The sequence below is a fragment of the Podarcis erhardii genome (genome assembly GCF_964252035.2).
Source record: "Podarcis erhardii genome assembly, chromosome: 6".
In the NCBI taxonomy this organism is placed as follows: Eukaryota; Metazoa; Chordata; class Lepidosauria; order Squamata; family Lacertidae; genus Podarcis; species Podarcis erhardii.
In genome coordinates, this window is record NC_138510.1 from 33063835 (window position 1) to 33080406 (window position 16572).

The window sequence follows — 16572 nt, forward strand, 5'->3', positions numbered from 1 at the left end:
TACTAAATTGCTGATCTTTTAAGAAAAGTATACAACATCATGAAAATCACCCTCTTTACCAGAAGATTGGAAGGCAGCCAAAGTTAACACGGTTTTTTTTTTTTTGGTTTGTTTTTTTGTTTTTTTCAATTCATCCTAAGGGGATCTGGAAAATTACTGATCTGTCAGCGTAACTTCTGTTCCAGGTAAATTGGAAGAAATTATTAAAGTCAGAATTGTTAAACACATGAACAAGCCTTGCTGAGGAAAATCAACATGGCTTCCACAAAAGGCAGTCCTGCCCAACTAGCCTTTCAGAACTGTCAATGTGCATGTAGATAGGGCTGACCTGGTGGACATGATGTGGCTGGATTTTGTTTTGGGAAAGCTCTGTACTGAAGGCCTCTCTGTAAATTAATGAGTCATGGAGTTTGAGGAATGGTTAAAGAACAGGAAGCAGAGGGTTGGAATAAATGGTTCACTTACAAAATGGAGAACAGTAAGAAGCAAACAATGGAGTCTACCAAGGAACTGTACTGGGACCAGTGTGTCCACTCATATCGCTGCCTGCATGTGTGAACTGGGCCAATTCACTGTGATAGCAATATAGCCCCTTACCATATTGATAGAAATCACTGAACTTGAGCACCTACAAGTCTTCTGAATTTCAGAAGCACAATCCTAGCAATATTATAATGGCCACTGAAATGAGTGGCAATCACAGACACTGTGCTGATCCACATTTTTGAGGAAGTGTTTACACATAATAATAAAGAAATATGAAATACAGGGATATTTGAAAATATAACAATGTATCACACAAGGAACCTATGCATCTTAGACATTATTTTCTTTGTGACTTTTATAAACACCAGAATTTGGCTCTGCATTAATGAAAATATATATGGAACAATGGTGTGAAATGTTGCTGTTGTTATTATACACCTTTTACCCTAAGGTCCCAGAATAGGTTACAACAATTTAAAATACAATGTTGTGGCTAAGTATAAGGGTTCCCCCATTGCACTATGGTATAAGTAATGCTCTTTGATTGTCCATGCTTTGATTTGATGGGACTGAACTAAAGAACAAATATCACCATCTTTAAGACTTTCAGCCTAAACATTTTTTCTGATGTAAGTCATCCCACGTAAATAACACTGCTGTCAAAACACACACACACACAGTCTTCTGGGCGCTATACATTTTGACACCCCAAGGGGCTGTATTGTGTGATCCAAGAATTTCACTCCAAGATATATTTTGAAATGTTACACATGATGTGCACAGACTTAGATCATGTGCATAGTACCTTTCCCTGCCATACAAGGAAGAGACTGTAGCCTCCAAGTTCTTCCCAGAGACAGTCTTGGTTTGTTTTTGTGTTTTTTTTACTGTGTAGACAGCAATCACTGCTGTCTGTGAAGTGCATTACAAATGGCTCACTTTGGATCAGACTGTTACTATTAATGCTTGATGTTTTTTATTATTATTTTTATGTGTGTTGGAAGCTGCCCAGAGTGGCTGGGGCAACCCAGCCAGATGGGTGGGCGGAGTTGTTTTATTATTATTATTATTATTATTATTATTATTATTATTATTATTATTAACTCTTTCTCCCCTTCCTAAATGGAGGCTCTAGGAATGGAGCATATTATATATACTATTGTCTGGAAAGCATATTTTCTCATATTGCCTCTTCCTAATTCCTAGCTCAGGGGATAACAGACATCCTTGGCAGAATTTCACATCTTGGTGGCAGCTTTATCTCCTTGAATGACACTTTTATGCTGGGATAGAGTTTCGCTCTCTTTTACTGGCTCTTTCCCCATTTTGTCCTTCTTGTTCTTTTGACAGTTTGATTCCATCATTAAAGTCAAGAACTGTTTTACTGGAGTGGATGCAAAGGTCTCTGGACAACTAAGGGCAAGAGCCTCTTAGTTTCATGTTCGGAATGCTGATTTATCTCGTTTGTTGTTTTTTACTAGGCCATCATATAAAAAAGAAAGCTGTTTCCACCATAGTAGTTAGGCAAGGCCTTTGGTCTGGGTTTGGGGAGGCAACATATAACCCTTGAAGTCCAGTGCAACTCTAGGATCTAGAAATATCTTGCCCGATTCATGTATTATCCCAGTAACATGAGAGTTGTTTCCTCCAAATGTGGCTCTATGCTGCGCAGATAGTATCTGGATAGAGTACCGTATTTTTCATATATAAAACTAGGTTTTAAAACTCAAACTCAAATACAGGTCAAGTGCTTCAGGGACTTTTGTTCCCATCTTCTGTATGCATCTGCAGGGACACACTGGTGGGAACCCTGTATGGGTTCCACTGGAGCAACCACAAAAGCCCCAACCTCAATATGACCCAGCCCACCCTGCCCAGGCAGGCTGAATCAATTGCTGATGTCAGGAGGCTGGCCCCATTGGTCTGGCCCACTACACCAGCTGCTCTTGCCCCTCAATGGTCCAGCAACTTATCAGGGCAGGATATTGTAGTGGGCACTTCCCAAGCCATGACAAAATATATTTACCTGAAAAGGATGGTACTGTGAAGGCCAACCTCAGAATCTTCACTGAGAGACTGAAGTTATTTACATCATTTCTAGCAGGGATAAGGTGGAAATAATGCAAATAGCATCAGTTTCCTTCTGGCGATTCTGAGACTGATAGTTCCAGGTTCCTTTCACACAACCTGTTCCTTGAGCATTGATCCTGAGATGTTCGCATGGAGATAAGACAACTGTGGATAATTACTGAGCATTCATTCTGATCTATTTGCGGGGAGGTTACATGATGTCACATCAAGCAAATGTTGTCCCACACTGCCCAGCACATTTCTCCATCTCTTTCCTTAGTGTATAAAGTCCATGACCTGACCCAGATAGGCTTTCAGGCCCTTAGAGAGCAGGAGAAGCGGTAGGTAGCAACAGAGCATGCCTTGTGAGCACCCAGCCAGGTATTTTTTTGCAAGCGTTCAAATAGAGGGCTTGCAAAAACCTCAGTTTAAACACCTACAAAGACATTTGCTTACTCACCTCTACTCCAATCCCCCCCTCCACCCAACTTCGTAGGCTGGCATGGCCCTCTGGGTATAAGAAAGTCTGTTATGTAGCTTTGCCTGGGAAAGTTTCACCACTGACTTATTGAACTTTTCTGATTCCTCCAGTGCTGATAACATATCCAGAAAAAAGAGGCACGAGTGCCAGAAAGGTATGGCATAGCCATTTCCTAGCTCAGCTCGAGGCAGGGGCATAGGAAGCAGGTGAGGGTGGTGTGGTCTGCCCCGGGCGTCATCCTTGAGGGGGTGACAAAATGGCACACCGCGGGGCAGCACTTACCACAGGGCCTGGCCTGCAGCGTGCCCAAGCCATGCGTCTCTCCTGGGAGTGACGCGGTGGTTCGGGGACCTAAACTGCCCGAAACAGCAGCATGGGGCTTGCGTTCGCCAGGCAGACTCCGTGGGCAGCTCGCCACACCGCTCCCCTAGGTGGATTGCTGCGCCGCGCCACGGCGCAGATCGCCACAGCGCTCCCATGCATGGGTCGCCATGGTGCCCTCATGCACAGCTCACCTTGCCCCTGTGGGCGGGTTGCCTGGCCCCTGCCGCTCCAGGTGTCGGAGCAGCTAGCTATGCCCCTGGCTCTAGGATGGAATAGCTGAAGAGATCAAACCTTTCTAGATCCTCCTGCAGAGAGATGGAACGAATACACAGAGCGTGACTGTCCCACTCTTTCAGGATGGATGATTTAGTGCTAGGTACAAAGGAAAAGGAAACAACTTACAGAGTTTCCAAGCTGTGGAGTCCTTCAAAGCCGTGGGTTCCGAGGCTGCGGATGTGGTTATTATGCAGGTGTCTGCAGAGAGAAAGGATATCCTTAGATTCCCAACATCAGCAAACAGATTTTTTTCCCCATTTTGTTGCCTAGAGAAGCACTGAAAGCTAAATGCTGCCAAGGGCAAGGTGACCCTAGACAAGTGTTCACGAGTTCCCAAAGCACTCATGAATATGGCAGACAACTGAATATATTCAAAATTAATAGGGATCATTGGAAGGGAGCACACTCAGTTGTTATCTGTATGCAATAGGCCCCAGTCATCATGACTACTGATGGGGGAAGACTCCCCTATCTGGTTTTAGATAGTGTGCTCATAAAATTAGATAATCTGTACTGAATTTGGATGGGGTCCAAACTGGCTAATTTTCAAGCTCTCCTCATACCCTACTCAGACAATGTTGCCGTCATGCTTCTGATGATGTCACTTGGGACATAATCAAGCTTGGAGGTCTCACTCCCATCTCCTTTGAATGCCTCCCCACCCCCCACAAAGGCTCAATAACTTTTCTGTCCAGATTTTCACATTTTGAAATATGGCACCTCTACATCCCCACTGCCCAGAGATAGCAGGCTTAAGGTGAACCACAGAGATCTAGTGGTCAATGGCAATCCCGGGGCTTTGGAAAATACCTGAGGATGTTGGACCCCCCTCAAGGAGAGGATGTGGGAGATTAGCAGACAAACCTAACAAATGCATATACTTGCTAGTTAGCATGAGAAGGGGCTAATACCCCTTCTTTGCTGATAGGCAGATACTTGGATTGTATAAATACAATTGGTAAAGAGGACTCTGTGTGATGTAATTTTCCCTCTTCTCCTGGAGGAAGAAAAAAGAGGAAGGAGCATATAGGACTTCCTATCCCTCTCTCTTTGACCACCGTTGGCTGCAGAAATGCCTCCGCCTGCTCCAGCTTTAGGCACATGCATGAAGCTGGTTATACTGTAAATATAAGTATTTTGCCGGCATAGTTTTTACTTCTGCCATTGCTTTGAACCAATGCAAGATTATAAATTAATTATATTTTTAAACTTTGTTGTCTGGTTTTTTGTTAAGCGGAGTAAGAAGGGGAAAGCCAGCTTACTTCGTAGATGGGCTTCCTCAAAATCCTCTCCTACTCATTAAAACCCAACCCACAAAGGAAGCATGGAGAGAAAAATTTGTCACTTTTAAGGGTCCAGAGCAGCCATGAGATCATTTCTGGTACGCTGGAATTTTGGCTGGCAATGGATGTCATTACAGAGCAAAAAGAGGTGGCCAACTCACTAAGGAATATTTTAGATAAGCTCAGGGCCATTATATTCTTTATGATGGAACAGAGAAATATTATCCTGGTCTGTAACAGGAAGCAATGTTTTGGGCAGTGACGTGATGTAATGCAGCCCCCAGGGAGATTCCATCCAGCAGCAGGTGAAAATTATTTGTGTTTGGTCTGGTGTCAGTGAAAAAAGAAATCCCATTCCAACTGGTCTCCGGTACTGGAGGTTTGGCAGAGAGCACAAAGTTCCATGGTAAAAGCAGCTTGAATTTACAAGGAACAGAGTAAACATGCGGTGGATAAATGGAAGCCTATGACATCCCTGGATGTTTCTGATGAGCACTTAGAGTGTTTGCTCTTTTGCAGAAAAAGAATACTGCTTGCCTTTCTAAAGCAAGTGGGAAACAGGGAAAAGCAGATGCTTGAGAGAAAACTTGGATCCAGTCTAACTTTCAACAGAGAAGATCGATTTCATTCAAAAACTAAATCAGGAGATTAGAGCATAAAACAGTTATTCCACCCTGACTGTAGGAAAGCAAAAAAAACAACAACACCCCATATCCAGATGGTTTCCTCTATCAAATTTTATGGCGCATTTCTAGATCAGGCTGCCCTGACATCACCTTGGACCTTTACACAAAGATGATACCTGCAGTTTAAGTTTCTCTGAACGCTGGATCCCAGGCTTGGCAATCCAGAGTTCAAATATATTATAACTAGTAACACATGACATATTGCCATATTTGAAACAGTACCAAAAACTTGCACACAAGCAATTGGAAAGCTTTGATTCACCTTTCGTACCTTTGATTAATTAGCAATAGGAATGGTTCTAAGTTAAATAAAGGCAAAAATGCATCTAGCAGACATAACACTTGAGTAGAATAGGTTTCCATCTGGGGAACACATTCACTCTGAACTCCATGCTCAGGTACTGAGCAAGGACCAAACACACATGAAATCTTACTCACCCAAGCTCACTTCATCAGGGAAGGAGGAAAAGTAGGGGCAGGGGCAGGCCAGAGGCAAGTAAACAGGAAAAAACGAACCAATAAAAAAGGGACCTGGTCAGGAGAAAAGTCTGCTCCAAGTATGAAGAAAGTGCAAGGTGTTCAGGTTTGGACAACGATGGGGCAAATACCCCCATAAGGAATAAGTAAAATGTGGGTTTTTAGCCATTTTACATGATGGCATGAGTGAGCCCATTGTCTTGCCTCCCCACAAACTAATCAGATTGAATGTTCAACAAACAGGTTGTCTGGAAGTGCCCTTCGTCCCAACAAAGGAGAAAGTGGGAATAAGGTTGTAGTCCTATAAACACTTTGTTGTTGATTACCGTATTTTTCGCTCTATAGGACGCACCCGACCATAGGACGCACCTTGTTTTAGAGGGGGAGAACAAGAAAAAAAAATCTCCTCCTCTCTGTGCAGCGCCCCTTTAGCGAAGCAGCAGAAGAAACGGAGCCCCTTCCATTTCTCCTCCCGCTTAGCTGAAGAGGCGCTGTGCCTTAGCTAAAGGGGCACCTACCCTTCAGCAAAAGGAACCCGAAGCCTCCGGAGTGCAGTGGGAGCTCTCGCTGCGCTCTGGAGGCTTCAGGCGGCTATCTGGAGAGCGAGAGGGGTCGGTGCGTACCGACCCCTCTCACTTTCCACATAGGCTCGGGTTCCTTTCGCTTGTGGGGCTGGCGGTGGGGAAAGCCGAGCTTCCCTGACCGCCAGCCCCAGGGAGCAGCGGAAAGGCTGTGTGAAGGCTGCGCGCAGCCTTTCCGCTGCTCCCCGCAGCTTGTGGCGTTGGCAGTGGGGAAAGCTGTGCTTCCCTCACCGCCAGCCCCGGGAAAGCCACCGCCAGCCCCAAAGAGCAGGTCGGGGCTGGCGAGGGAAGCCCGGGTTCCCCCTCCCCAGCCCCAGGGACACACATTCGCTCCATAAGACACACAGAAATTTCCCCTTAGATTTTAAGAGGGGGGAAGTGCATCTTATGGAGCGAAAAATACGGTAGTTGTTTAGTTGTGTCCAACTCTTCGTGACGACAGTGGAATTTGCTGCCAAGGAGTGTGGTGGAGTCTCCTTCTTTGGAGGTCTTTAAGCAGAGGCTTGACAGCCATATGTCAGGAGTGCTCTGATGGTGTTTCCTGCTTGGCAGGGGGTTGGACTCGATGGCCCTTGTGGTCTCTTCCAACTATATGTTTCTATGATTCTATGACCCCATGGACCAGAGCACGCCAGGCACTCCTGTCTTCCGCAGCTTCCCGCAGTTTGGTCAAACTCATGCTGGTAGCTTCGAGAACACTGTCCAATCATCTCGCCCTGTGTCATCCCCTTCTCCTTGTGCCCTCAATCTTTTCCAAAATCAGAGTCTTTTCCAGGGAGTCTTCTCTTCTCTTTGGGTGGCCAAAGTATTGGAGCCTCAGCTTCAGGATCTGTGCTTCCAGTGAGCACTCAGGGCTGATTTCCTTCAGAATGGATAGGTTTGATCTTCTTGAAGTCAATGGGACTTACCTGGGAGTAAGTCCCAGTGACCTTAATAGAACTTAGGGCTCATCCAGACTTCCTTTTGTGCTGCGTTTCTAAACACAGATTGGCACTTTAAAGTGCCATGTCTGAAAGCTCCCCTCCTCCCTAGGGCTTTCCCCACAAAAACTTGCTCTTTACCACTGAATTGGGAGCAAAAGGCAGAGAAGGTGGCAAGGCAAAAAAGAAAGTGCTCAGACATCATACTTAATTTTAGATATATCATACAATTACATCGTATAATTACATCATACTGAATTTTAGATAAAATACTACTTGGAGTGAGGGCGATAATGATGCAGAAGCATAGTATAACCAGGGAAACAGCTAAGTTTACAAACTGGAAAACTTAGATGGTGAATGCCAGTTGTACCATCACATAAATAGAGTCATGACTTTATAGGAGAACCAGAAAGATACAAAGGTCAAGCTGTTCTGGCTCAAGTTTGGCCTGGAATGTTTTGTTCTGTTTTGAAACGGAGCAAACCATGAACATTCCAGTCCCCACAGAACAGTTTTATAATCTTATGAGCATCTGAAATGCTGGAGCTCTCATGGAAAATGGAACCCAATCTTTGCCATCAGATCCGTAGGAACATAAACAAAAGGGAGTTTGACTCACAGTCCAAGTTGGGATGGTAAATATTTGAGGAGAGGAACTCCTCTTCCATTCTTCCATCCTCTCATCCATGTTAAATAAATTACTTTAGCAAGTGGAATCACAGTTGCTCCAGTGTCTGCCAAACTGTTCCCTGCTCACACAGAGCCATTTCTCCTGGTAAGTCACAGATGGTTTGACAATTGCAGAAGTGATGCTTTGACAAAATGAAGACACAGTTCTATAATTCTTCATTTCATTCAGGTTTCTAGAGAAATCAATGACCATATTTCCTCTGATGAATCAATGACAAACAGAATGAAGCTATTTTACAATATGTATAACATATCAGAATCCAGGAAAAGAAGGAGAGTTGGGATCATTCCAAAAAGGAAGCAACTTTCAGAATAGCACTGTCTTGAATTCCTTTGTTTAAAATAAAAATCCAGATCAAACACTTTATTTTATTTTCTGCAAAGCAATTCAGAACATTAATGCCAGCTAATGGCATGTAGGAAGAAACACACATAATGTGATGATTACTGCATTGTGTTCCTAAGCATCACAGGGGAAAACTTGGAATAGGGATATAGCCAGTGTATGCAAGAATGACAACTAATGCTACATTCTGTGTACAAATACATAATTTCCAAAAAATGCTGGTGTATACTGCTGCTTTCCCTTTTTAAATATGAAGCAGAGGTCCAATCCTTTATTGGCTGTGACTCCTATGTAGGGAAATCCACTCATTTAGGTCACAGCCACACTTCCACAGTTAAGGCTTCTCCCAACGAACCATGGGAACTGAAGTTTAAAGGGAAAGGGAAAGGGACCCCTGACCATTAGGTCCAGTCGTGACTGACTCTGGTGTTGTGGTGCTCATCTCGCTTTATTGGCCAAGGGAGCCGGCGTTTGTCTGCAGACAACTTCCGGGTCACGTGGCCAGCATGACTAACCTGCCGGAGCGGTACCTATTTATCTACTTGCACTTTGACGTGCTTTCGAACTGAAGTTTAGCCCCCTCTAAACAGCAATTTCCAGCACCCATAACAAACATCAGCTGCCTCCCCAAAATAATCCTGCAGAATCTGATTTCTATGTTCACTTGTGCTGAGTACAGAATCCCTATCTTTTCCCATTATAATCCCACTTGACCCACTTAAAGATCTCTTCTCAGAATAGATTGGAAACAATCAGTATTTTTCCCTTTTCTTTTAAAATCTCATTTTTCTATATTTTTTCCTGCTGACAGATTTATTTTTTTCAGATAGGGATTTAGTCAACCTCACAGACAAATTTCTTCTTTTAGCTTCTGGGTGTCAAATTTGTGTTGAAAATAGGAGGAATTTTGTTTTGATGTCTATCTGCTCCAGTGATGGAAATAAACAGGGGGGTACAACCCCCCCCAATAACAGTTGTGACTTGTTATCAGTCTGCTCTGAATTCCCTTTTCTCTTATATCAATCTGCTCAGAATTTCAGATGTCCTTGAAGCCCACCAGTGCCTCGCTTTCCTTAAAAAAACTAAATAAATGCTTTAACTTTGGCTGCAAATTTTTTTTTTGCAAAGTTCAAAAACAAAATAAAGCACTTCTCTGGATGTGCTCATATGTTTTCCTTCCCTAATGTTAGAAATCCAGGAATCCTTGGAAAGATGAAATGATGCTTTGTCTTTTCCATCTTGGGCTAGATTGTAGGTGTTTCGATTTCCCTTGGTGAGTCTCCTAAACACTGAGGTTATTAAGCACGTTTTCTCCCTTGCATCAGTGATGTGTAAAATCTTACTGTACATAAAGCCGTAACTTCCAGACATGATAGAAGGAGAAAGGATGATTTCTGCGGTTATGTTAATGTATAGAATGCAGATCTATACATTACAGGACGTTTCCTTATGCAGAAAGTATCCTGCATCCCCCATTACAAACCTATGCGAGAAACGGATGGGAACTGGTGTACAGAATTCCTTAGTGGGGATATAATTTATTAGCAGTGGCTGATGCCCCTAACTTGTTCCAGATTGAAGCTTGTATATTTTCATGTTGACTCTTTCCGCCATCAGCAGATGATCAGCCATTTTGCTCCCACAGGCCCAAGGTGTGCGCAGCAGGAAAGAGCATTGCTGCACCTGGGAAGGTCATGTCCTTAGCTATGAAACTGCTGATCAGGGGTATCCAGAAGTATTAATCAGGCTGTAAATGACATCTTCCCCAGTACCCCTCCACAGCTGTTCTTTGGCCCCCTCCCAAAGGTGGCTATTTCATTAGCTCCCAGTTTATGGCAGTGACAAGCCCTTCTTCTGCCTCCACATGCCTGTTTCTTAACCAGATCTCTTACACACACACACACACACACACACACACACACACCAAAAGGGCCAAATCAGATGCTACTTTTAATGCATGGTAAGTAGTCATGCCTGCAGTTTAAAAATATATATAATAGTAAGGGTTGGGGGAAGAGAACATAACATGAACCTGCTGGATCCGCACAACAGCCCATCTAGTCCAGGAATGTGCTCTCACAATAGCTGGTGAAATACCTGTGGGAAGCCTGCAAGTTGGACATGAGTACACACATGGACTCTGCCTACCTGTGATTCCCAGAAACTGGTATTCAAAGGTGTGATGCCTCTGAAGGTGGAGGTAGGACATAGTCATCACAACTAGCAGCTGTTGATAGGCTTGTCCTCTGTGAATTTGTCAAATACTCTTTTAAAGCCATCCAGGTTGGTGGCCATCACTTACTCCTGTCTTGTAGTATTCTTTTTAAAATTTTGGGTATTTGTTTTATCTCTTAAGTTTTATCATTTTATCCTCACAATGCTAGTTGAGGTGGATTAAGCACTGCACCTAATGAACTTCGTGGCTGGGTGGGAATTTATCTCCAAGTGTAGCCAAACCAAGGCCAAAACTCTACTAGCTCACAGAGTTCCCCCAAGTAATGGTAACATTTAGATATTTCTATGGGCCCCCGGGAAGCATGTGCCCCACATTTGTAGTGTTGTCAGTACAGGTGAATATCATTCACGAGGTACATGATTTAACACTTCATTATTATTTTTCTCTTGTTCCTGCACCAATAGAAGTAGCCTGAATCATTTTTGTTTTCTCTAAGCAGCTTGAAAAGTCCTACACAATAAGCCTCTCAGGAGCTTTTGGAAAATAAACTGCATATTTTAATTTTTCTAATCATCACTCTCAAACAATCTGCTGTATTTTGTTCAGGCAGTTGAAGTCAATGCATAAAGAATTTAGGAAATCCTCTTTTCCTCATTTGTTTTTCATAAGGCATGTAGTAGTCTTACCATTAAACACTTGCTACAGTTTGGCTTAGTATTAGTTTCCTGATGATGTTTTTATAGCCTAGCCACAAAGCATGTGTATTTCCAGAGCGGGAGTAGCTGTTTCAATCCTATATCTCATAACTATGGTAATAATTCTAAGACAGCTGGTAACCACAAGCCAAACTTCCTAATCAGCACCAAACAATATACAGTTAACAAATTTACACACATAACTTTCCATCTGAGAAGATGGGCAAACCTATAAGCTATTGGTTAAAGCAAGCCCTAAATAACCTACAGGTGTGATTTCCTAAAAATATATTGTGGTCCTACTCACATGCATTGGTGCTAAAACTGTATGTTTCATTTTATCTGATGTTTTCGCTGGTGTGCTCATTTTTGTGGTTATTAGAGTTCATTGTTATAATCATGGTATGGTATTCTGTGGGGTGGGGAAAACTTGCTTGTGAAATAAATGTGTCCCATATGGAAATGGGCAGTTACCGGAAGTAATATTATTCCTTTAATTTGTTTTGTACTATATCTTGTGAAAACAGCTTTACACTGAAAACTGCTTAAATACTTCTAAAACCATGCCTTTATGAACTTGCTACGTAGACTAAGGAGATTTCCTTTATCAGACACGGCCCAGACTGAAACACTGATCAACCAACTATCTCCTGCTTGTCTAAACAGTACATTGTGTTATGAGAAATGGGCTTCTGAAAGTAAGAACGAAAGAATAAACGGAAAGTAAAAGGGGGCACGTACAGTACCACAAGGCTGGTGAGGTTCTGGAAAGCGTAGTTAGGAATGTGCCAGATTTGATTGAGGGCCAGTGTCATGGCCTGTAGAGCCGGCAGGTTGTTGAGTGCTTTGACAGGGATCTCTGTCAGAGCATTATCATCCAGCCAAAGGTGGCGTAAGGAGGGCAGCCTCTCAAAGCTCTTCTCAGGTACCACAGAGATCAAATTGGCATCCAGACGCCTAAAGGAAATAAACAGACAAGTCAATCAAACACAGCATGTGTGCACATAGCACAGTGCAGAAAGTGTCCTGTTGGTTATCATTAAATGGTCAAAGACCTGAGCAAGTTACTGCAGCACCAGTGGCCTGCATAGAAGCTCAGGAGGCACGACTGACATATGCAAATGACTACACATTCTTGCTTCCTTTGATGGAATATCCGTGCTTCCAGCTGATTTGACCTGATAGGAAATGGAAAGAGAGTGTGTGAGGTTTTATACCTCTGGAATGATATAGCATGAAAATTCCTTTGATAATACTGTTTGGTCTCCTGTGTAGGTGGTGGATCTCAACAAAATCACATCGTACAGCTGCCGCGATCCCACACAGTGGCTCCAGTTTATGTAACACAGATATTCTAGGGCAATTCTGCATCAGTCCTCCAAACTCAAATTAAATCAAAGAAAAAGCACCTTGGCAGAAGTGACATTAGCCACTTCAGGTGAAAAAATGCATAATTCATCTCTCCTTATTACAGTATTCAAACATCTGACTAGCTGATCTTCTCTGTTTGCAAGGTGTCTGGGGATTTGTTCAGAATTACAGTATACTGGTGCTGTGCAGTCAATTTATAGGAAGCACAGTTATGCTCTTCTGAATTCTTCTGCTGTTCCTGTCGATGTACATTGTCATTCCTCAAAATATACTCTTATTAAAATAAATAAGCTTTCCCCTCTACTAGGGATGAATTGATGAATCTGTCAATTTTGGTTTCTCTCAGTTTCCCATGTTTCCAATCTTAAATTTACTTCTCCGCATTTCCACGCCAATTTGTGTTGGTTTTTTTATTAAAAACGTCCCCAAGAAATTTCATCAGCATCATAGTGCAAATATATCCTAATATACACACTTCTGTATGCAAGATTGCCTAATAAACACATTTTTGCAATGCCATTTTCTGTTTGCATGCTATATTCACTAACAAATGCATTTTTAATGCAAACTTTATCCTAATATATGCATTTTGTACACATTATTGGCTGGAGAGCTGCAGTGCAAAATTTTGTGTAAATTTTGAAGAATGGGGTTATGTTTTGGTTCATGTATTGTTTTGGAATGTAATTAGGTAGGTTCACCTTTAAATGTAAAATGAACTGAAATTCTCTCCAAGCCCTACCCTTTATACAACAGATTCAAGGCTAGCTTGAACTGCCATAATGTCTTCAGAATCCTCTTCCCTAAACCAAGTAATAAACAATAAAATATCTGAACATCATTTCCTGTGGAATGGCAGGTTGTGGTTTGGTTCATTTTTTTGTTTGTTTGTTTGTTTGTTTATAATATACAACAAAATAAAAATTGCAGGTTTGGTATAGGAACTGCAGTAGTGTAAGCCAAATGTGACACCGATGAGAAGTTGTTGGGTTTTTTAAATCAGAATTCTTTAGTTCCATAAAAGCTGAAGAGCTCAAAAAGAAGGATTTAAGCCCAGTTAAATAGCTGGGTTTGGTACCTGTTTCTGCTACTGTGTCATCTGAATGAGTCAGCAAATGGAGGAAAAATCCTTCATCCACCTAATACAAGCTGAATTTCTTAATCTTTTGTTTGTATGGTAAATCCTGAAATGTAGATACTGTTTCATCTAACATGAATGTTTCAGTTGTCCTAGAAATAATCTGTAAAACCTCTCAAGTGAAATACTAATGCAAGTGAAAATTAAACATTTTCTTGGCGCTTAGGGGGAATGTGTCTTGTGTTCTATTGTAGTATCTTTTGGCCACTTCAATCAGTCTATAGAGAATCTTAGTTTTCTGGCTCAAGCCGCAACTGCAGCTAGGGGAAGAATGGGCTCTCCAAAACATTGCTTGTAGACGCTGGTTTTACTACTTTGTGACCTACTATTTTCCTATATGTGTTTGGGTTGGAAATGAGGTCTGCCCCACCCCTGCTTCCATTAAAGTGTAGTGAAGACAAGGTGGAACAAGTTGCTTTGGAAAGCTGTTCCATAGAGATAGGTGTTCAGTAACAACTTGCAATGGGACTAATAGCTCCAGCACAAAAGGAATTGAATAAAACTCTTAGTAAAGAAAATAAACTTTACAGAATGCCAATGGAATAATATCATATCCTCAGCATGCCAATTTGTTATAAAGTACTCCATAGGTTTTGCTTTCTTGTGCCTTGCATGCATCTCAGTTTTGGAATTATTTGTGGGGGGATCTGTTTCTTGGGGAAACACCTGTTGAAAGTCTTGTGAGTCTACTCAAACTAGTAGTCTGCCCATGACAATGGCTAGGTTTAGCAGAGGGTGATAACCCAGTGTTTCCGTTCCTTCACTTGTATCATTTGGAGGTCTGAGTACTTGGAAAATCACCAAGTACAATGGAGTCATGTTAACTACATCTTGTAAATCCAAAGAATTATGCAATTTCCAGTACTCAACAAATGAAGGGTCTACATATGGTTTTATAAGATAACCCTGATGAAGTCCCTAATATCTACCTTATGTTTTCAGAGAAAGCTGCAACAGGTAAGTCTTTAAATATAAAGACTCAAAAACTGCAGAGTGTATGGTTATAAAAGCCAGTTTATTATTTAACGGCAGGGTTTTTCTGAGATAGGTGAGTGCCCCTGAACCCAGTAATAATACAGGTCATGCTGCCCTTTTATTCTTCAAAACTTCTATTTTGGTTTGTGACTTGGACACTGACAATGAATGGAGAACCAGGGAAGCAGATTGCTTCAGATATTTGGATGTAGGAAGGGGTTGTGCAACCGGGTCAGCCAGAGACCTGGAAAAGAAGCAATTTGTATTGGACTAAAGGAAGAAGAGAAAAGAAGTTCTAAGTTTCAGGGGTTGGCTGAAGAGACAGACTTTCTGTTTAGAGATGATGCTGTTGCTTAGGAACTGATGCCATTTTGGAACCTGCACCACGTACATGGTCCTACTGGCTTGCTGCCTGCGCATTTGTAAATAAACAGTTATTGCAAAATGCACCAGAATTCTCCATTGCTCTGTTATTCAAAAGAAAAACTGATCCTGCAAGGCTGCCCTGGAACCTTCACCACAAAGGGAAAGTGGGAGTGAAAACAATAACACCGACAGACATAAATAAACTGAAAACTGGCTTTCAGAAGTAGTTTGGTATCCTGGCTTGCTTGTTTTCTGAAATAAAGTTGGATTGCCATAAAAACATGTAGCAGAGTTCAAGCTCACTAACTGCTATTGCTCCCAAATGTAGTTCTTCTTGAGGAAGAGATGGAGCGAATATAAAACTCAGCTCCCTTGGCACCAAGAAGCTGCTAATTATATCAATTAAGCAAAACAAAAAAGCAACCACATGGCTCTCCTCTTTCTGCACTGTGTGATTATGGCTTCTTAAGCACTTTCTATTATGGTTTATACCTGGGATAATTGGGCAGATTAGGAGACAGGGTAGGCCAGTGCCAACTTGCTCCATTTCCACATAGACGTTGACATTTTTTATTCTGCTGTGCTTCTCAGATCATGCTGCAGTTTCCATCACAAGCATCAATCCTACAGTGGGATGTTCATGTCATATGGAGGAATTCAGACGAGGCTCTGAGATTGTTCAAGTGTAATGCTAAACCGTAGCACCCAGTGAAGGGCCAAACCAATCCTCCACAGACTTTTCCCACTAATATTTTAACCCCATCATCTGGTGGATCTTTAGTATAAGAATGTGTCCCAAGGTATTTTTTTATTTAATGAATTTATATACCACCCTATACCCACAGGTTCACAGAATAAAGGTACCACGATTTTGCACATGCACTCTCACACATCACATCTTACATGTGAGGGCTCATCCTTGAGCCTACCTAGTGACAGTGAAGGCAGGAAAACCAGGTGTCCTATTTGGGGATCAAGCCTGAAACCATGGGATTATCAGCACCACACTCTAACCAACTGAGCTATCCTGTTGGGGAAATAAAGAGACTTAGAATACAGTGGTACCTCGAGTTACAAATGCCTCAGGTTACAAATGCTTCAGGTTATAAACTCCGCTAACCTGGAAGAGTTACCTCGAGTTGAGAACTTTGCCCCAGGATGAGAACGGAAATCGTGTGCCGGCAGTGCAGCAGCAGCAGCAGCAAGAGGCCCCATTTGCGAAAGCACG

The 16572-nt window shown here is 42.3% G+C and overlaps 1 protein-coding gene across 1 annotated transcript in view; it reads right to left on the reverse strand.

Annotated features, from left to right (window-relative positions):
* The window catches only part of LGR6 (leucine rich repeat containing G protein-coupled receptor 6), a 147095-nt gene that overhangs the window by 40598 nt on the left and 89925 nt on the right, over positions 1 to 16572 (reverse strand). The window contains exons 5-6 of the mRNA XM_081866998.1: positions 12236 to 12451; positions 3764 to 3835 (exon numbers count right to left, since the gene is read on the reverse strand). Coding sequence (XP_081723124.1) covers positions 3764 to 3835; positions 12236 to 12451 — 288 coding nt within the window. The remainder of the gene's footprint in view (positions 1 to 3763; positions 3836 to 12235; positions 12452 to 16572) is intronic.